The 22,911-nt window shown below is 33.8% G+C and overlaps 1 protein-coding gene across 2 annotated transcripts in view; it reads right to left on the bottom strand.

Annotated features, from left to right (window-relative positions):
- Nucleotides 1-12,900: 12,900 nt before the first annotated feature.
- The window catches only part of CASD1 (CAS1 domain containing 1), a gene marked incomplete at both ends in the record, with an annotated part of 41,248 nt that continues 31,237 nt past the window's right edge, over nt 12,901-22,911 (bottom strand). For both annotated transcript variants that reach the window (XM_084229668.1, XM_084229669.1), the window contains 6 exons: nt 12,901-13,167; nt 14,754-14,846; nt 17,263-17,340; nt 17,871-18,011; nt 19,578-19,679; nt 21,870-21,949. In XM_084229668.1, coding sequence (XP_084085794.1) covers nt 12,901-13,167; nt 14,754-14,846; nt 17,263-17,340; nt 17,871-18,011; nt 19,578-19,679; nt 21,870-21,949 — 761 coding nt within the window. The remainder of the gene's footprint in view (nt 13,168-14,753; nt 14,847-17,262; nt 17,341-17,870; nt 18,012-19,577; nt 19,680-21,869; nt 21,950-22,911) is intronic.

Genomic DNA, 22,911 nt, shown 5'->3' with positions numbered 1-22,911 from the left:
TGAAAGAGGAAGCTTAAGGACGTGGCTGGCATCAGTACATATTCCTATTTCTGTTATCTCCACTATCTTCCCTGGTATTTTAAAGATGACCAGAATCCTGAGGAGAGGCTTACCGACTCTCTGGTGTCTTCTTTCAGATCTCCCCTTATAACTCCATTGGTATTTTCCAAGACTAGCACCTTGCCAAAAATGAAGTGCACCCAAGCTTCGTGCGGGAAGTGATGGGCAATTTTAACTTTTGTTCCAATAATATGCCTGTTCCTTTTACATGTCTCCACTTAGACACTATTAGAACTCTGAGGAAAGAATTAAAGATAACCACCGGTATGGAAGAAGCAGACTGTAAGAGGTTTAAACCCACAGAAAAGAAATAAAAACTAGACCATTAAAATGTGTTAGAAAAGAGAACAAATCAAAACAATAGTAAACAAAATCATGTAACACAGTGGAAGCAGTAAGACTGAAAATTACAGTTAACAAAATAAACATGAACTTGTAAAACCCCTCTGGCAATATCTGGGTAGAGCTACTGTGTTTGGTTGACTGAGTGCACATTTAAATATTAACTGACAGGGAATGTGGGGTAACAGAAATCCAGAACCATCACCTACTACCACAGTGTGATGACTTATGAGGGCAGGTGAGAACTAGCCAAGATGTTCCTCAGGAAAACTTGAACTCTGCTCTTAATCACAGACACATGGGCCACTAAGGGTCCAAACTTCTGCTCCATATAACACAGACTCAATAATCTTAATCCATAAAACATTTAGGGAAGGTATAACAAAAGCCCACTGTGGCACATTAAAAAACCTCTAGCTCCCACAGAATGACTAATAGTGTAGTTTCTTGATGTACCCTCCAAGTCAAACTCTTTATGAAATATCTTCCAAGGTGATGCAATGAAGAGATGTACTATGTGGAATCATAAACTATAAATTTGTCTTAAGGTAGAGGAAATCTTTTTCTTTAAAAAAAATAAGGCTGTAAGAATTCTTTATAGAAGAATGTTAAACATAGGTCTATGCACTTTTAAAATCTTTTTTTGAACTTTTAATTATTTATGGCATTTCTTTTCACCAACAGAAATTCTTTTTTATAAATGAGTAACATAGGCATTTTGCTTTCTTATTTTGCTTTCTTATTTTGCTTATGATTTTTTAAGCTATTTTGTATTAGACATTGGATAAAAATTAAACTTTATCTTTTCCTTTCCTTGTTCATATAAAATTATATATTCACTATGAATTCTCATTCATGAGTTTCCTCTTCTAGTCCTTTAATGTAGCACATAAATTGTACATTTCTAGATTTATTATTGAATACAAATGCTCCATTATTCTTTGTAGTAGCCATGGAGATGAGATGCTTAGCTCTCTCTTCAAAAAAATCTCACTGTTAGGACTAGCATTGCAAGAGGGGTCACCATTTTGGAAGGGGCAAATGATCCTGATTGGCAATAGGAAGTCAGGTTCCTTTTTACACAATAGCAGGTGGGAAGAATTTATGTGGAACTGAGGTGATCTACTTGGGTCCTATTCAGCGGTTCATTGAGTAAACAACTGCATCAAACCCAGCCATAAAAAAGTATGATTATCAAGAGTTCTGGCACTCGTAGGAGAGTATGGATGACTACTCTGGGTGGGCCAAGAGTTAATTGCCTAGGTAAAAGCAAAGAGGATGTAGACTTGATTAGGGAAAAAGAAAGGGGATGGTGAACATCAGTTGTGACCTGAACGTTAAATGAAGAGATAGGGACTGATGGCAGAATCCTATTAACTTTTTGAAAATCTTTATTCTTAAAGAATAACAGCTGGGCCTCCCCGGTGGTGCAGCAGTTGAGCGCTGGGTTGTGAAGCTGCCCGCGGCCTCTGCAGTGCCGGTTCGATCCCCGGCTGCTCCTCGGCCACCGGAGGAGGGTCCCACATGGCGCGCAGACCTCTCCTGCCGCCCGCTGCTCCCCTCAGCAGTGTACCTCGGTCCCTCTGCCTGCTCTGCTTCCCGCTCTGGCTCTGGTGAATTCTCTCACCCTCCCGCGCTTCTGACTGTACCCAGTGCATGTATAAACAAAACAAACAAACAAACAAATAAATAAATAAAACATGCCTCTATTAAAAAAAAAAAAAAGAATAACAGCCACACTATTTTCATGATGACATGCAGTCTCCTTGGTAGTTAAAATACATTGTTGTTCAAACTTGGACTGTAGGGTGATAAAACTATCTTAAACACTATGAGGACTTACAGAAAGGACTTATAGAAAAATTGTATTTAATGTATTTGAAATACCATGAGTTACTTACATTAGAAAACCCTGCAGCTTTGCTTTCTTATTTGTTATATAATGCATTCTTATAACAAGACAAATAAAAAGCTGTCTATCACTTTATATGTAAAACACAGATCAACTGATTCTGATGCCTCAGTTGATTATTAGTCTTGTGAACCTTATAAACATGAGAAAATTTAAAAAAAAAAAAAAGAAAATCTTTATTCTTAAAAAGTCACCAATGGAGGGCCTCCCCGGTGGCACAGCAGGTTGAACGCAGCACTGTGAAGCTGTCTTGCAACCTCTACAGCACAGGTTCAATTGCTGGCCAGTCAGGGAGATACCCACATGGCGTGGCAGACCTCTCCTGTCTCACCTATTGTTCGCCTCAGCAGTGCTTGCCATCTGTCTGCCTGTTCTGCTCCCTGCTCTGTCTCTGGTGAATCCTCTCACCCTCCCACACCTCTGGCCTGTACCCAAGCTCTTGTATAAATAAAATAACTCTTAAAAAAGTCACCCATGGAAATTATGTAGGATAAATTTCTTGAAAATGTGTGGATGCGGATTTGTGCCTAACACAAGGGATGAACTGTGATGGCTACCAAAGGGCCCATTTCAATCTCCCATCAAGAGAACCTGATGTGAAGAAGATAATCTCAGACTGTCTACAGAAGTTGCACCTTTGCATGTATCTCAGCATTCAGGTTGAGGTCTGTCTCTCTGGGTTGCTCCAAACTAATGGGTTCGGTACCAAGAACCAAACTATTCTCTGATGTTCAACTCCTCTGAACAGGTAATCTTTACTTCAAGATTTCCAAACAGTCTTGGAAGAGACCCTTAAAGTTTCATGCACTGTGAAGCTCCACCTATCCCAAACATCATCCTTTCCTCTCGTTTTACAAATGCATCCAAGTTCGTAAGAGAGTAGTCAAAATGACTAAAAGCTTGAGCTTGAACATTTTTATATAAAAAACTTATAGTCAAATAGAAGACATGACAACTGGGGAAAGTTTTTGCAAAATTAGACAAAAAGGTTATCATCCTTATTATACAACATTTAGATTGGCAAAAAAAAAATTTTATGTAACATGGAGAAAAGTGAATGTTTTATTAAAAAAATTGAAAACTATTATTATGATTTGATTTGCCTAATGGCCCAACTTCCAAAGAAATTACTTTCCTGCAAAAGAATTCCTTAGCTATGTCTAAGAACTTCCTAGAGCTTAAATAGGATCTCCTCAAAGAGCCTTGTCTGATGTTGGCGTGGAAGAATTCTCTTTAACATTGCCTCCCTTTAGGATATTTGGAAAAGGAGTAAAAAGGGAAATGACATTACCACCTATCTTGTGTGGTCTACTCAACCCTTCTTTTAAAGGGAACTGGTGTTCTTTTTGCTATGTTCCTTCTTGCTACTCTTCTCTGTCTAAGGTCACTACTCACTTTGCTTACATCACAGACTGGGAATTCATGGTTTAGAACCCTCTGAAAAGTAATACTAATTCTCCTAAGGCTTCTGTGTAGGTTGGGAATTGAGCATGGGGGAAACCATACTCTCCTTCCAACACCATCACAACAGGTGGTTAGGGTATCTCAATTTTTTTCTGAAGGGCCAACTAAAGAAACAAGAAACAGGAATTTGCTTGCATCCTCCAGCATCGCCTGGGAGAAAAGAAAAAGGTGACCGTTGAGACTATAGAGGGGAAAAGCATCCAATTGAGAGATAGATGCTCTCAGAGCAGCAGGATGATGATGTGGCAGTAAGAAAGAAGAACCCTCAGAAATACTTAAAGATATAAGACCTGCAACAATAAGATATATAGAAAACAATGGTGATACACTCCATGACATCATGATAAAGATGTTTTTGGAGACTACATGGCAGAGAAATAAAAGCAAAAACAAACAATTGGGACTACCTCAAATTTAAAAGATTTTACAGAGTAAAAGAAAATGTAAGTAGATTTAAAAGATATCCAAGAAAAAAATATTTACAGATTACATAACTGACAAGGGGCTAATATGCAGCTATATTAAGAACTTACATAATTCAACAAAAGAAAAAACCCAATTAATAAGTGAGCAGTGTATTTGAATAAACATTTCACCAAAGACGACACCCAGAATGCTATACATGAAAAAATGTTCATCACTGCTTTCAATAAGAGGTGCAAGTTAAAATCACAATGAAATTATCTCACATCTGTGAAAATAGCACATATTAAAAAGACTCCCAATAACAAGTGCTGGAAAGGGTACAAAGAAAAATACCCTATTATTCTGTTGGTGGGAATGTAAACTGGTGCAGCCATAATGAAAAGCTGTCTGGATCTACCTTAAAATGGCACTACTACTTGTATGACCCAGTACTGCTACTCCTGTGCATTTGTCCAAATAGAAAACCATCAACAACAAAAATGTATGTTCTTCAGGATTCATAACAGCATCATTTACAATAGCTAGAACATGGAGGCAACCTAAATGCCCACCAACAGATGATTCAATGAAGAAGTGATACAGGCACACTACAGAATACTGTCCAGCCACTTATAGCTGGATTTATAGCAAAATGGAAGGAGTTCAAGGGAATTATATGTAGTAAAGCAAGGTCAGAATTATAAAGGCAAATACTGGACATTTATATAGCAGACAATTGGAGAAAGTACTTGCAAAAACTTAGTGCACATTAATAATGATCTCTGAAGGGGAAACAGAATCAGCAGGGAAGAAACAGCACAGATACTACTAGAATTTTGGATAGTCTTAATTAGAAAATCAAAAAATAATTGGTGGAGAAGGAAGAAGCAATGTGGAGGGAAGGAGAGCTTTCAGTTTTGTTTTTATGAAGGCCTGCAGAACACTATGTGACTTTATTGCTTATCCCTGCTGGTGTGGTGGGGTCTGAAGAACACTATGCCCACCATACTGGCTTGTTCCAAAAAACAATGTAAGAAGGTTTACAGGGCTATGCATTTACATGTACATTACGCATATACATTATTTGAAGTAGAGGAGAAAGAAAAGGGGGCCAAGAATGAGGCTAAGATAACTATTAAGTCCAACGTGCCCAATTCTCTGGGCTGGAGTACAAATTTAGCACTAGCTTTTTAACCACAAATGTGGAATGCCATTTCACACTGTCCATGAGATAGTAGCAAATGAATTGTTCAGGAGAAGCACAAATATTCTAATACTAAGGTCAGGATGAAATGATTCTTGGTAGTCAACAAAGAGGCCATCACACAACAATCAATATTCTTACAATTGACACAGTAAGGGATTTTATGAAAAGATGGACCGAAATGGCTTCAAATCAAAGAGAAATTCTAAGGGTATATAAGAAAAATACTGTACTCTGGTCTTTGCTGTGCTTGCCGACTTCATTTTGGGGTACAGTTTGTCTTTTATTGATATGACGTTAGACTTTTGGTTTACGACATTACATTTTAAGAACACAGGCTCATACTTCTTGAGATGTTTGTTACCACTCTACAGCCATCACTAAAGTATCAGTGAACCTCCACCACAATTCCCTTCCATGGGGTACATTTTAAGGGATCTGAAGAAGTGATTAAAAAGCAAATCCTTAATGTTCCTTAACCAATACTGTTTATAAAAGCCAAATACATAGGTGTATTTGGTACTATATGTTCTATACCTGGAGTTCAGCTATTCCAGGATTCTAGGGGAAAAAAATGATCTTAACAGGACATTGAGCTAGTATAGGAACAGCATCTTTTGGGGAAACCTAGTCATCTAATCAGTAGTTTCTGAGGGTACTCTAGCACATTGGCTGAGTGTCCTTGCGGGGGGGCGGGGGTAGAAATCTGCACTCAGGCAGACAGGTCTATTAGCTTCCAAATTTCTGCTCAGTATAACCTAGTTTTAATTAATATTAGTCTAGAAAATGTGTAAGGAAGGCATAAGTAAACATAGTGGCCATTAAAAAAATCCAACCCTCAACTCCACAAAGCCTAGCTTTGAGTACTGTGATTTCCTGATGTTCTTCCAAGTTAAAGTATTTGTGTAATGTACATCAAGGTATCTGAATGAAGTGACCTTCTGTAGAGAATTAATCAGGGACCAACTGAAATTTGAAAGCACTTTGGTTTTTACTAAGCTTTAAGAGCTCTCTATATATTATGGATATTAAACTTTTGTCAAATATTCATGTTCTAAAAATTTCCAGCTTGTATTTTTTCTATTTGTCTTTTGGCATACTCATTTTAAACCTTTATGTAATGGAATGTAACAATTCTGGTTTTACTTTTGCTCTATGCTTAATCCTTTCTTGTTTGAGATCAGCTATTCATTTATATTTTCTTTTTATTTTATATATCTTTAATGTCTTTTGGTATACGGAATAAGAATGGAGGGAACTGGGGCCTCCCTAGTGGCGCAAAGAGTTAAGACGCAACATATGAAGCTAACCACAGCTACTGCAGCATGAGTTCGATCCCTGGCCAGGGAGCTACCTACATGGCACAGCAGACCTCTCCTGACTAGCCCGCTGCTCCCCTCAGCAGTGTAATTCAGTCGATCTGCCTGTTCTGTTCCCCACTCTGTCTCTGGTGAATTCGCTCACCCCCCCACACCTCTGGCCTGTACCCGAGTTCATGTGTGCATAAATAAATAAATCCTTAAAAAAAAAATAGAGGGAATTTACTACCCTCACCCTCACAATTAATTTTTCTTGGGATATTTGGAAGAATATTTCTATTTTCCCTCATAATATGAAATCAATCTATTACCTTATTCTAATATCTTCCATATTAAAAATCCATTTCTGTGCTTGCTATTCTCTTCATTAATATATATTCTTGCATCTATCTCACACTGATAGAACTGTAACTTAATAATGTATCCAAATACCTAGTTGTATAAATCCCATCCTTTCCATTACCCTATTTAAATACAAACCAAGGAACACATCTATTTTATACTGTCAATGACTATATGCAGGACAGATTCCCCTTTTAAGCATTTATCATAACATCATTACTAGGGAATGAAATACTGAGTGGACTTAAGTTTCACGAATACATGAAACATTATTAATTTCAGTTTTACTTTGTAAGTAAGTCCATAAACAAAATAGCACTTTCCATTGTACTTACTAATTATTAACTTTGTTAATAATAACCTTTATCAATCTAAAGTTTTTCTCATGCCAATCAATAAATGATTTCCTTAAGAACCTAACATTGGTATATTTAAGTGATTTGGTTAGATTAGAATTCTTACTGACCAGACAAATATAATTAGCTGGGAGGTATTGTTGATGTCTGGATTTTCAGCTGCAATGGAAAAATGCCAGAAATTACACTTTTTATACTCTTTTTCTGGAAATTTTCAGGTATATTGCAACATACTAAGAGAATAGTTTTTGTAGTCGGCCTTCTATTTTTAAAAGCTTATTTCTTTTTTGGCATACCATTTCTGTTACATTCAGTGGCTATGCTTTTAAAACTTACCATCTGTTAAATATTTTGATGCTGTCTTTTCACTTAATATATATCTGAATTTCACAGTATTATCATTCTAATGGAGATGGAAAAAAAAAATAGATAAGTAAAAGATGGAAGTCAGAACCATGGAGAAAAATGAAGCTATTACAATAATCCAGGAAAGAGTTGATTGAGTTTTGAACAGAATGATCACACTAAAGTGATGAAAATGGTTGAGCTATTGAATCATGGAGATATTTTGAAGATGAAGCTGACAAGATTTACTAAAATACAAGACGAAGGGTATGAGACAAAAGGAGTTTAAGTTACTCTAAAAATTTTATATGATCAACTTGAAGGATACAGAATCCATTTACTGAAATGGTAAAGATTGTGGGTTTCATTTTTTCATGGCCAGTAGTGGAGAAGCTTAGTTTTGTTTTAGACTTGTTAAGTTTGAGATGTCTTTTAAATATTCAAATGAAGATAGTAAGTAAAGTGAATATCTGAGTTTGAATTTGGGGGAAGAGATTCAGAATGAATATATGTATCTGCTAGTGATCAACACAGTTATTTACAGCCGTGAAAGCAGGTAACATCACTTAAGGATTTAGTATAAAGATTTGATGACTAAGCTTTGAAAATTAGAGGTTGAGGGTATGGAGAGGTTGCTAGAAACAGACTGTGAAGGAAGGCTTGCTTAGATAGGAAGATAAAAGGAAACGGTGATGTTCTGGAGAGACAAGAGTGTAAGAGAGGGCTGAAGGGGTCAATGTATTAAATACTGCTCACAGGTCAAGTAGGATTGAAGAGAATCGATTGTTGAATTTAGCAAGCAAGGTCCTCTCTGATCTCAATGAGAGTGGCTGTAAAAGATAAATGAGGCAGCGGTTTTGGAATGCAAGAGATAAACAGGAATTTTGTTTTTAAGATGGGCAAATTAGCTGATCAAGGCTCTCTATATCTGCTTTGTGTATGGTGCCTTACTATATAAGAATTACTATCTTTACCTTGGAGTTGCAATGTTACTGAAGGAAAGGAAGACAATATACAATAATGGGATAGGTAATACTTGAGTAGTTCAAAAGAAAATAAAGTTACTAGTTTTACAGAGGAGATGAAGTTTAATTTCTACTTTAAAAATTAAGTTGGATATTGGCAGATGAAAAAGTAGGGACAAAGGGAAAGAATCTCATATTGGGAAACAGTAAGACTGGCAGGGCTGGAATTCATGTTAATAAGAATTGGGTAATAAACATGGAGGGTTCCTATCAACTAAGAGATTCTGGCTTTTTTATTTTGGCTCTAGAGATGGAAAGAAATAATCCACCTATGGTAGCTCTAAAACAAACAAACAAACAAAAACCTGGTTAACAATTTTTAAAAATTATTTTCATTATTAGAAAATTTTCTCAAATGTCTTCTAAATAAGGAAAACCAGGTTATCAGTGAAGAAAAAGCTAATGTAATTAGGTGAATTAAAAATTAATTACTTTTGAGCATGAAAATTTTTGTCTCACATAAGATAGAAACACTGCTAGGTAACCACAATTTCCTTTTAAAATACAATTTCCCATATTAATGTTCTAGAATAGCATTTTAAAAAAGTATTTTATAAATAAGAAATATGATTTAAATAAACTTCTAATTAATCCATTATAGATTTTATAGCTCATATTCTCAACACTACATCGTGTTTACACTACTTTATGGAAGTTTTATTTCTGATTCATACTATTCAAGTTACTCCACGGGATTTCATTAAAAGACAAATATGGATTTAAAGGTAGTATTCAAATATGTATATCTTAAGAAACTTAATCACACCTCAGAATTACCTTAAACATAACCAAACTTAATATTTAGAATTTTTGAAATAGTTGTCAAGATTAATTCCTCAGAGGTTTTTTTCCTCAACAAGGTTAGTTGTTAGGTTGAACCAAATGGAATTGCTATTTTTTTGGTAGGGCAAAAACTGATAATATATAAGTGATTTAATACCCTTTAAGATAAAAAAAATCCTGACTGCTCACTCACAGTTGTAAATCTAAAGGGTGAGGGGCAATCTACTGGGAGCAAGGCATTCTCTTAGAGAGTGCATGTTCATGGACAAACAGGCTTTTTTTCCCCCCTGTTCTATTACATGAAAGTTCTTCTCTATGTTTTATGGTTTATTTAGTCTTAATAGCTTATAACTTAGTAAAAATTAAAACAGACATGCTTAGTATAAGTTTTACCAAGTTTATACTATTCCTATACTAATACTTGAAATACAGCATTAGTGGAGTAAAAATTTTAGCTATCTTTAAAATCTTAATGGTCAACTTATCTTACAATAGAATGGTTAAGGTTTATTATCTTATACTAGCACCTGAAAGCAAGTAATAGGATCTAACTCAGACTCAGTGAATGGTTTCAACTGAAGGTTCTGAATATTTATTGCTAAATTGGCTATCCATAAAAATGGAAAGGTTGGTAAAGTAACAGGGAAGGACTACAGCAGGTTTGAGTCAAACAAGGACCTTCTGGAGCCAGAGGTAGATTTCGCAGTGTGATTTACATCACAAAAAAATTGAATTTAGAGAGCCTCTTATTTTATCTCAATTTTAACAAACCTAAACATTCTGTTAAAACAATTTTTTCTGAAGGATGGTATGATTGAGGAGTGCAATCTGAGTCACTGCACAAAAAAATATTAAAACATACACCACACACATATGCTAGCATTGTGGCACCTTCTACCACAATAATCTCTTATCCATAAAGACTCAGTAAGAAAATCGGCTTTTCCAAAGAACTGGCTAAAGCGGAACAGAAGAAAATTCGGACCTTTGGCAAGTCCACCTACCATTGTGTGGATCTCAAAATGCTGCCGGACATGTCCTAGGCAACCCGGGCCAGTGGCTGAAACTGCACTGCTTGCTGAAATGCCTGCTCAACCCTAAGAAGGAAGAGGTGCACATGAAAAGCCAAAGGTAGAGAAGTCTCACCTGTGGGCTGTGCACATGGCAAAACCATCAAGCTGGTGGAAATCAAGATGATTGGCCATTATCTGGGAGAGTTCTCCATCACCTGACAAGTCTACAAAATGCCCCATTTCTCCCGCTTCATCCCCCTCAAGTAGCTTATTTGGCCAGTAAAGGCACAGACCTCTAAAATTAAAAAAGCATGAAAGAAAACATAAATAAGTAGGATACAACTTAATTACAAATGCATTATATTTAAAGTAAAATAGTTTATTATATATAGCTATATGTATAACTGTGCTGCATATTAAATAAGAACATGTGATAAAGAAACAGGGCTAACCAATTAAGGTTTTTAAGGTTGAGTTTAAATAGGAAAGAAAATGAAATATTCACTTGGGTATCACTATTGGAAGAAATAGTGTTTCAAAAAAACAAGGAAATACTGGTACTCTTTCTTTTTCAATTGTTTCATTGGGAAGAATCTTTTTCAGGTGATAAAACTTACAAGCTAAATTAAAATGCACTTTACTCATTGGCAAGCTATAACAACAAGAATAATGTGATCACAGTAGTTGGAAGTTTTTGATTTATAACTATACTATTCTCTACTTATAAAAGCTGCAGTCTAGGAGGCAGAGCAATGAATCATTACAATTGTCTATCTGGGAAATGTCAAAAGATTAAGTAAGGGCAGAAGAAGAGAGAAGAAAGAAAGAACACACATTTCTGCCCAAGAAATATTCCTCAGTTAATGGGAAGTTATCACTAGCACATAAATCCAGTGCTAAAGAAATAACAGTTTAAAATCTTCAAGAAAAACTAATAAACTATAATACTTAAATTTCTGATTATAAAAGGCAGATATTCTTCAGAAGCTCTGATAACTTAATCATTCCATATTCAACTATAAATAGTGATCTACAGACTAAGTATCTGAAAAAGCAAATTTAAGATGAGAAAATGAATTACAAATTTGAACCAAGCATTAAATGGATCAAACTGTTTTTTTTTAAAAAAGAACACATATACTTTAATTGATACTTTGCCAATACAAAAATAAGCATCCACAGAATGTTTATTTACTGTTTAAATTACTCCATATTTTCATATACCAGGAACAGAAAAAATATTTTATCCCACATACAGTAAGAGCAAACAAGTGCAATCTTTCAAACATTAAAAGGCAAAATCAAATCTGTACAACAGATAAATAAATTTATACCTCTAACAGTTAGCCTGTAACAAAACAAAACCAAAACATATCACCCCAAATCACCAGTTTACTTAAAATTCTATCTAGGGTCACACATTTCAATCGTAACAGCTTGAATCTTTACTACACTGCACAAGTTTATAGGCTGATAAATATTTTTTTCAAATGTAGAAGGGAGTAATAGGAAATACCAAAATGGTTATAAAGAGTTTTCCAAACATTGGAAATAATATACAAAAAAATTATTTGGGGGAAAACATTAAATGGATCCACAGGGTGAACAGAATATACTAATATAACTTAATGCTTGGGCTGGGAAGAAAATTTGGCCTTTTTATAAAAAGAAACAATATAATAATGACAAAACCCTGTCATGGAGCCTATAACTCTGAGAAAAAGTGTCCATGATTAAGACTTGTATACCTGAAAACCACAGTTCGGAAGAAAAATCAGATCAGGAAACATATAACATCAGAACATGAATATATATAAATAAAAGGCATACAGTTTATCGTTCCATATCATTGCACACTGGTAAGAAAACAATACTGCAGTCATTCTTACGAAAATGTTTTCAATGAAGTAGGAAGTTCTGTGATGAATATAGGTGTAGGCAACGTATTACCACAAGTTTAGTAAATATCAAAACACTCAATGGTGTCACTAAACTAAATTATCTGTATTTTTTACTGGAAAGGTAATTCTTTTCCTGCCATCACAAGTTAACAAAAAAATCATTTTATAAATTGAAATACAAGTCCAGTAGAAAAAACTTTTCACATGCAGTCCTATACAATGCACTCTGCATCAATTTTTCAGCATTTCACACCAGATATGTACATTTCCAATATATACAACCACTTTTTCGACAGATGTCATTGAGCTGTCCTCTTGCCACACAAATTTATATTTACATAGACATTTATATCTCCAGATGGATGCTTTCCTCCTCTAGGCACGCCAAGAGTTAGCCTGAAGAGCTTAGTTTTTTAGGATGTTAGGAACTTAATGTCTTGATTTGTCTTGAATGGATGATAAGATGAGGAGTCCACAAAAAAATGCAGCTATACATGCTAACCTTTTCAACAGAGATGAGTTATCTTTAGGAATAATAATCTGCGCAAGATCATTTGTGATCTGAGAAATTTCATGTGCCACACAAACAAATATGAAAGAGCTGACAATGATGTTGAGCATAGGGTTTCCAGGTATGAGCACCAGGATACCTCTTGTGTCCGCTGCCAGCCATATGTGATATTGGCAAATGAACAGCTAGGAGGAAAAACATTTAAAGTTAGATGTAAATATATCAGTTTCTCCTAATTTAAACATTTCATAGCATAACAACATTACAAGGCTTCTCTGAAAACATTACACTCCCTCCTGGTCCTGGAAAGTCTATTGTAGTATATGCTCCAGAACTCCTACTTAAGGAAGCACTGCTTCAAAATCCCCAAGAAATGAACCAATGAATCTCCTAATTTTAAAAAACATTTCTTTGCATGACATAGAAGACAGGGTGATAGCTATTTCCTTGTACTCAGACCCCAAATAAAAAATTACTGCATATGTATGTACCTACATACACACACATGCACTGCACATGGATATGTTTGTGAATATATTTGTGAATGTGTAATTAGAAGTGGGAAATGGCATGGTTTTAAAAGTTATCCTCATGTCTGCTCTGCACGGTGAGACATAAATGTCTGGAATTGCACTCATGTTTCTGAAGTGCATTTCCACTGCTATGAGAGTATATGTGAGCATACATATTAAATAACACCATTAATTCTTTTGATTGTGATCACAAATGGATTGTTTCATCACATTGCTGAAAGATATCAGTGGGGTACAAGAGACTATGTTGAAGGACGAGTGGCGTATGGTGGGTTTGGCATGGTAGCACACACCTGAAGAGGTAGGATACTGTATTTCTGAACCATACAGTGTTGTAAACTAGCATTACTTTAATAAAAATATTATTAAAAAAATCAATAGTAGGAATCGGAAAATAGCACTTAAGTAACTTCAACAAATATGAGGACAATAGAATTTTTCTATTTTTATAAAAATAAATAAAACCGCTCATGTTCCAAATATTAAGGGAGTAGCAAAATAAACATTATTTTTTCCACCGGATGACACGGTAAGTCTTTCAGGATCAGGAATTTCAAATTATATGCAATCTCTCTAACAAGTAAATAAACTACAGAACATTTAATCAAGAACTCAGAGAAATTTATTTTCTCTCTTTTAAAGACTTAATAAATTTTTCTTTAAAGCAGACTAAAACATCTTTTATGATTATTAATTCTACTGTTTTAAAACACTGTTTCAAATAATAAAGCTCAGAATATTAGAATATATTTTAAAATATAACCTTAAACTGAGTTTGTAAATAATTTCATATTATTAGGTATTATACAAAATGTAATGAGTTTAAAAATTTTCTCAGTTTTTAATCATAAAGGTGGATTGTATCATAAGCATCAATAAGCTGAATTCTAGAAATAAAACACTTAATCATGGATGAGAAACAAATCAAAATAGCCTCAGTTTGACTTCATTTAAATCTACTTATAAATTTTATTTATCTTTCAGTTTTTTCCTCCTAATCTCAGCATGTTAGTTATGCTTAGAAACTTAAGACAATACAAATATTTTGAAAGTCAGCTAGAGCAAATATTTAAATAAGGTTTTAAAAATATTCTACAATGATTAACTGCTATTAAAGTTGTGTTATTTCCCTGCAATTCTATAAACATAGCTTTAAAAAAAAAAGTTTGTCACATTTAAATGAACACACACACAAACATTTAAAAATATGAGATAGAAGAAAATATTAATGTACCAACCTCTAATGAAATTTTTCCAAACCAAGCAAAAAATGAACTGTAAACTGAACGGGCATATCCAGGGATATTCCTTATTAGGATGAAGGCTAAAATCTAAAGAAAAAAACCACAAGGGCAAATATTAATCTTTCATTTAAAGATATTTTGCATGATGTTTTCCTTCAAAAGGTAATTTTATGTACTTGAACTTGATATATGCACAATGGCTTTTTTTCAATAAATAAGGTACACTTCTGCATCCACAGGGGACTGTCTTTAAGACATTCTCTATCCTTCATCAGAAGACCCAGGAATTATCCTAAGTAAATCACTTTTCTTCTTTCCACCTGGCTCAACCACTTCCCAATGTGTAGTTATTTCTTTAGCAAATCCAAGTCTTGTCCTTTGTCATATATCTAGTAAACAATTTGATTAGGGAAGTAGAAAATCAAAGAAATAAAAACCATGGGAAAGACAACTGCATATGGGGGCGGGGACGTCTTCCTTATTAGTCTGATAAAGAAATAATAATAATGCTTATAATGTGTTCAGCCTTTATATTGGGTTGGGTACTGAGCTATGCATTTAATACAGATTATTTATGGTAGGTTGCCTGTATACTGTTCTATAGCTAAGCCCTCCTGGAAATTTCTATCCAGACTGATGGACAAACCAAATAGATCAGGATTCAAGGATAGATGCAAAAGCTGTATGCTGAGTCATACTGGAAAAATATTGCCTAACAAGATACTAAAAATTTTGTATATGCTTATAATCTTAAAGAAGCCCCCTAAGATAAATACTTAAGGATATATAATTATATATGTATAATTTTAATGTAATTTCTATGTAAGTATATTCATATAATCAGTGTATTGTATACTTTCCAACTCCCTCATCCTCACACCCCACACCTCCATCATCTGTGAAAGGAATGAGTAGTAAGGATGAGACTGTAACCTGTATCACTTGCGGCTACCTGCTTGCTTTTTGACTTTTACAAAGAGGGACAAGTGCCCTTGATAAGAAGTAGCAAACTGCTAGCTTCAGTTTGTGTTCCAAGTTCATTTACTCTGCAGTGGAGAAACTAAGGCCCTCAAAAAAGTAACTAAGTAAATATGAATGTATTAGAGTGTAATGACTGAGAGGGAAGGTAATAAGGCTCAGGAATGCTTACGGTAGTATTAGTCTACGTGTGGCCACACTCTCCCTTAGCTTTCCTTACACTGTTCTGTATTGATACAGCAAGAGTGGCAACTTTCCCTTCTATTATGTGAATTACATAAATGATACTAGATATGATATACAAAAATTTATTGGTAAGCATTATTGTTGTCTACGGAAGTCATGAAAATGACGTATGAATATAGTATAATGTTTAAAATTTCATTATCATTGTGTTTGGAGAGTCTATTACAATATTGGTGCTACTGACTATAAAGGTATAAGAGGAATAAAAAAAGTCCCTATATTGAAGAACACTTAAGAGCTAAGAAAAGTTCTTCCAGAAATTCTCCCAGCTCTTTGCTAGGTGATTCAAATTTCAGGCTTCACCTTAGATACTAGTTTCTCTAAGGACCCTGCTCTAATAAAAAGATGGATTAGGAAGAAATTCCATGTGTTTCCAAAGCACCCTACATTCAACTGTTACCACACTAATTACAGTGTACTATGGATAATACCTGGGACCACAATTATTTCTGCAAAATGTAAATCTGATTTGAGTTGCCCCAGCTGCTACCCATCTCCCAGTCACTACTACACAATTCTCTGGCTCTCTGACTCAAGTCCCAGTGGCCTAAATTCCTTTGAGTGTGCCATGTTCCTTTCTACCAAAAGGCCTAAGTCCTTGGCCTGCTATGTCTTCATTCCTCTTTTCTCAGCAGTTTTCTCAGGGGAACCACTCCACCTCCAACTAGGTCAGCTCCCCTTACTATATTTCCTTATAGCATCATGTACTTCTATTTATAATTATGTGGTGATTATGTAAGTAGTATCTGTAACAGAAGAATGGAGGTACTGTGAGGGTAGGAACCATGATCTGGTTACTACTGTATCCCTCACCATAATATAGAACACATAGTAGGCACAAATATTGGTTAAATGAGTAAAAAACTTGATAAAGGAAAAATGAATGTTTACTGATCTGTACCACCATTAAACTGTAAGTTCCACAAGGGCAGGAACAGTATTTTGTTTAACATTTAGCCTCTTACCAGGTACTGTATTTCACCTAGTAAAATACATAGCATACAATTGATCTCTATTATTTAATAAATTCAAATAAATGAAGAAAATTAACATTTTCTAGATGACAATCAAGTGACAATGCTGATCATTTACAGAAATCTGATAAACCTCCCTTTAAAAGAGATTCTAATATATCTATAAAATAGAGGAAGGTTAAAGGCTTAGAAAGACTAAGCAATATACCTATATTTTCTGGAGTTTGATCTCAAATCTCTCTTCCTCTAAAGATTGTATTCTTTTGAAGAATTAAGAAAAAATTTCTTGAAATCAAGGTAATTACCTGTACCACAGAAACAGATGGATGGAGTTCATTGCACTCTGCTTTGTTTTTACAACTGCTAGCCCAGATGGAGTAAGTCTAAAACAAAATAGCATATGGATCACTTCACAAAAACAGTTATGACTTACGGAGGCACCAATTCTCAGGATTTTAAAAATAATTTTCTTTATAGCATTACATTTCATTATGTTATTTACAAAGTTTCAGTATAAACAACCCACTTTTTGGGTTTGCCCACTACTTGTTTTGGGTGATCAAATACCCAAACATTAAAAAAAAAGATATGGGACATAGGTCTAATGCTTTTTTGTAAATAGTGATTATAAGCCAGTAATGGTTCTTCATATCAAACACCTTACATTATTTTTTCTGAAACTGATCACAATTTTAAAAATTCTTATTTCACTAATGTCTCAGTTAATTTTCATATCACACTTCTATAGGTATCTGCTTCAGAAGTACTTTCAATTAGAAAAATAAGGAATAAGTAATTTTAAAAGTAAAGAGTAAGATATTAAAAATAACTGATTAAATTGCTATTGCTTAAAGTTAATTTCCAGTATCACTTAGGATCTTGGGAAATTATAAGATTACATTTTGAAACTTACCAAGAAAGAAACTACTGAAATAAACAATAAAAAATTTGAAATTTTGTTTGAAAAAAGAGGTTCACCCTTTCCTTCAGAAAGTACTTGACGCTTCTGTAAAGCCAGATATATGAAAGCAAACAACATTCCATGAAAGACTACCTGAAAAGTGAGGAGGAAAAATTTGTTTTAAACTTCTAGTTTTTGATACAGTAAAATATTTGTTAAATGAGAAAAATATATATAAAAATAAGTAGGTTAAAGGCTGAAAGGCTCACACTTTTTATAAAGGATTAAACTTCAAGCACTGAAATAAAACCAAAGATGTTAAAAATCATCAGCAATTGACAAGCAAGCATCTCTAACAATAGTATGAGACAAGCTGACTCATTTTGATCAGTTTCAATTGCAAGTAAAGAAATACATTCAAAAAATAAGAAGAAACTATTCTGAAGACACATGACAAAATTTAAATGTACTCAGCTAAGATAAAATATTTGATATGGATACTTTCAATCAAACAAAACAAACAACACCAACAAGATCATATTTTTAAAAAGGAGTGTATGCACATTAGAGCGAAAAAATATGGTAGATAATAAAGACTAAATATTAACTATCATGTTGTAGCAGACAACTCTGAGATGGCTAAAAATTCTAAATTATTTGATGTCAAGACTTCAGCAAATTTATAAATAGTTTTGATATACAATGTAGTACACTGGAAAGTACATAGGCGTTGGAAACCAGGAATGGCATATAGTATGTACTAAGAAAACATTTTTTGAATGAAAAAAGGAATAGCAAAAGATGGAAGGAAAAGGGAAGAGTGTGTAAAAGGTAATTATTATTTATTCAGTATTTCTATTATTTTCTAAATGCTAGATGCTTTATATATGGTTAGTCAACCGAATCTTAACCATCCCTTAAGAATAATTTTAGGGAATCATCCATGACATGCTCTCATTTCTTTGTACAATTCTACCTCAGAGCTGATAGTACACAATTTAGCATACAATTATAAGTAGTAATATTGGAGTTTAGCTAGATTAGAAGGCTGAAAAGCCTGGTGGTATCTCTTCTTTCTCTAACACATCCTTCACAACAGCAACATCTAGAACATATATTGGAACTCAATAAATATGGTGTTGAGTGGCTGATGCACAGATGAAAGATCATCCATAGGTCATAATTATGACCTAAACAAAGACCACTTCATAGACAACATTTTTATATTTTTACCCCTGCTGATAAATACATATATAGGTACCTATATATATCCTTTATGTGCTATTAAAAAAGGAGAGCAAAGGGCAGCACTACTTTGATTTACCAAATCAACATGTTTCCTTATTCTAAAACTAGTAAAATAGGGCCTCCCTGGTGGTACAAGGGGTTAAGCACCGCACTATGAAGCAATCCACAGCCTCTGCATCGTGGGTTCAATCCCTGGCCAGGGAGCGACCCACATGGCACAGCAGACCTCTCCTGACTTATCCACTGCTCCCCTCAGCAGTGTATTTCAGCCAGTCTGCCTGTTCTGTTCCCCACTCTGTCTCTGGTGAATCCTCTCACCCTCCACAACTTCTGGCCTATACCCCTGTTCTTGTATGCATAAATAAATAAATCTTTAAAAAAAAAAACTAATAAAATAGATTATAATTTTCCATATAATTTTTAAACCATAATTTAAAATGGCAAAATATCACAAGGTAAATAAATACATACGTAACGGTCTAACCTCCATCTGAACCACCATTCATACACATTTCCTTTTAGTTCAAAACACTTGGATAGTGGCCAAAGAGAAAAGATCTTCTCAAATGCACCCTGAGAAAAGGAATCCAGAAAATCATTTAAGATGGTACAAGTCAATACACATTTTGCAATTCTATAAATTGTAGACTTCTATAGTTAGGACTGTATAAGGGGCATTCGTAATTTTAAAATTCTATTAATTTCACTTAAAAATATTACTTCACTTGAAATTCATGTAAAAATAAATTAATTCCATTAGTGGTAAATAAAGATCAATTAAAACATTTTTGTTTTAACTTAATTTCACTCATGAAAGGCTATTGAGAATGTGTATTTAAAAAAAAAAAGTTAGTAATTGAAAAATCATTCCAGTCAAGGTTTTTAGTCTAGTACACAAAACGGCTACTATTTACTGATCAAAACATGCAAATACAGTCAATATGGCATCAATAGCCCAAAAAATAAGGTTAAAATAAAGTTTTTCTTTCTCTAAGGTCCTTAAAATCAACAACTAGCCATTATAACTAAAAGAATCCTCTGAACTTGTCACTTACTCAACTAATCATACCCAGATGTCGTAATTGCATTTTTAGGTAAAGTTTGCAATTTTTTCTCTGGTCAAGTTACTGAATGGTACCCTTTTATTAATATGACAGCCTGGAAAATCTGGAAATGAAGGGGCAGAAGTCTTGGGTACAGTTCTGCACATTAATTAAATCTTTCAATGAAGAAAACAAAACCTTCAATTCCAGAGTAAAAAATTGTGACAAACTCCATTAGAAAAACTTCATTATTAGATCTTATGCCAGAAAATAAAATATATAACATCACAATTTTTAAAAAGTCTAATAAAAAGCAAAGAACAAATATGAAAACAGTACTGTATTTGGGGTAATGCTGAATTCTTAGGTCAGAAGAATCTTATTATTTTAATAAAATGCAATATTCTCTAACCACAGAATTTAAAACGCTTATAGCTTGCTAAAAATAGGTTTTATAAAAACTATGCTTCAGAAGACTAAGGATGACTCTTACCAAGAGTTGCAATATAAAATAAAAATCCTGTATATACACTTAAGAAATACAGCATTATGATATAGTAGGTATGTATCTAGTGGAGATTAATGGTCTTATAGATCATATATATAATATGTGCATCATATACATGATGAAAATTTCTTATGAGATCAATAAATATTAACTGAATACCCATTTCGTGAAAGACACTGGACTATGTCCCTTTTTTATGTCAAGTAGTCAACACGGATGCAAGATTCCTCTATTTAACTGCTGATCTGCCTTCCCTTTTTCTCCCATAGAGCACTGGGAATTTTAACAAATAACTGTTAAGTAGCTGCAGTTACTTGGCTATTTCTTTATACCTTAGCCAATTGTTTCCTTGCTATATTATTTATCTCCTGTAAAAAAAACCCTGGAGGTGAAGCAGAAATATAAATGTTTCATATATTTCTAGGTATGAAAATAAGTGTAAAAGTGATTACAGATACACACAGACCCACACACATACACAATGCTCACATGGCATTTGCATCTAATGCAGTCAGGTACAAGACAGAGAGTCTTAGAGACAGGACTAAAGTGAAGAGTATGTCACAGCTACAGGCATTCAAATTAAAATATTTTGTTATAAATATCATGCTGCCCAAATAATATGTCTGCCTGATGGTTCTGACCAGTAGGCAGCAGTTTGCCACCTGCTAAAATATGAGAAAATCTCAAACATTATTATAGGGGACAGAAGGATAAAGACAGGAAAATAACCTACACTTTATGAAATTAAACACACTATGTATACACAAACCCCTTTGCTCCAAAGTTGGTTTTACTAACTACCAAAATTTTACTCTATGTAGTTATGAAAAAAATCAAGTAACACTTTGATGCAATGAATAATGCACAAACCAAGTTGCAAATCCTGTCAAGAAAATTTTGATCTCCACTTAAAGTAGTGTCTTATAAGAGGCATTCAATAAACGTTTGATTGATCAAAGTCAAGTAAAATGGATTTTGAACAATTGCCAGAGGAAGAGCTTTAAATTGCTCTTACAACAAAAACAGTGGTAACAAAAGTAGATAGGTCTCAAAAGAACTACACTGAGTAGTCAACTATAGAGTGACACTTTTATTACAGTCATTAAAAAATGAAGCTTGAAAAAAAAGCTGACTCTTCTCACATACTGTAATAGACTTGAACTTTAAAAGAAAATAGAACAAAATATAAACCAAAAAGACTGTACAAACCTGAGAATATGCCAAAAAACATATACATAACAGCAAGAAGGCTAGTTTCAACAGTAAGCCAAAATGCCAGAAACAATTTCCTAAGAGAGAAAATATTTAATTTACTAAGAAATGTAAATTTATATTAGAAAACAACACATGCTTTTTTCTGTTTAATGTATATTATATCCTGCATAGTTCTTAAAATAATTTAAGGTTGCTTTTAAGATACACAAAATATATCTAGTATAAATGACAAGTAGGACAAAAAGAAAAAAGGTAGAGAGAATCCTTGTAGAAATGAGGCTATAGGATCTAGCTGATGCCCTATATACCTGCTATTCATCTACTATAGAAATATTTAACAAAATCTCTTGGATTCAATTATACCTATTATTAAAAGTTACCAAAAGTTTTGTAACATCATTTCAGTGTAATTCTAACTCATGTTGAATGTAACCTGGGTAATGTTGCTTAAACAATGATGTTCTAAGGATAGAGCTTCAAGAATTCCCTTAGGATAGACTAGGATTAGACTAATAGGATAGACTAGGATTTAACCAAAGGATCTGTTTTAACATGTGCACATTTTCAGTTATTTGCTCACAGAGTTTATACACATTGATTGTTTATTTGATTACTATGCTGGGCTTGTATGGAAGAATTAAACTACAAAGGCTGTCCAAAGACATTACTAAAATTCATTAAAGGCTAAAACTCAACTCTTCCCTGAAAAATTAATAAAATGGAAAGAAAGGGAAACTATTTCTTGATATACAATATTGCGTTGAAAGTCAAGTTAAATATCTTTAAATATTTTTGTTCTGAAAAAGGAAAGGGAAGCTTTTATTTTAATGTAAACTTTGGCAGGGGAAGTATAAAGATAAATAATCTTTTTTTTTTAAAAGATAAATAATCTTAATGAGTAACTTTGAACATTGTGTCAGTAACTGGTTATGTAAAATTTGAAGAAGACAACTTCTGGGCGTTGATGTTTCCTTATACGTGAATCAGATTGATAAATGTTTTAAGTATTGTCCAGAAGATAAACAATATTAGTGCT

This window comes from Talpa europaea (assembly GCF_964194135.1).
Source record: "Talpa europaea genome assembly, chromosome: 3".
Classification (NCBI taxonomy): domain Eukaryota; kingdom Metazoa; phylum Chordata; class Mammalia; order Eulipotyphla; family Talpidae; genus Talpa; species Talpa europaea.
This window is presented reverse-complemented; position numbering and strand designations above follow the sequence as displayed.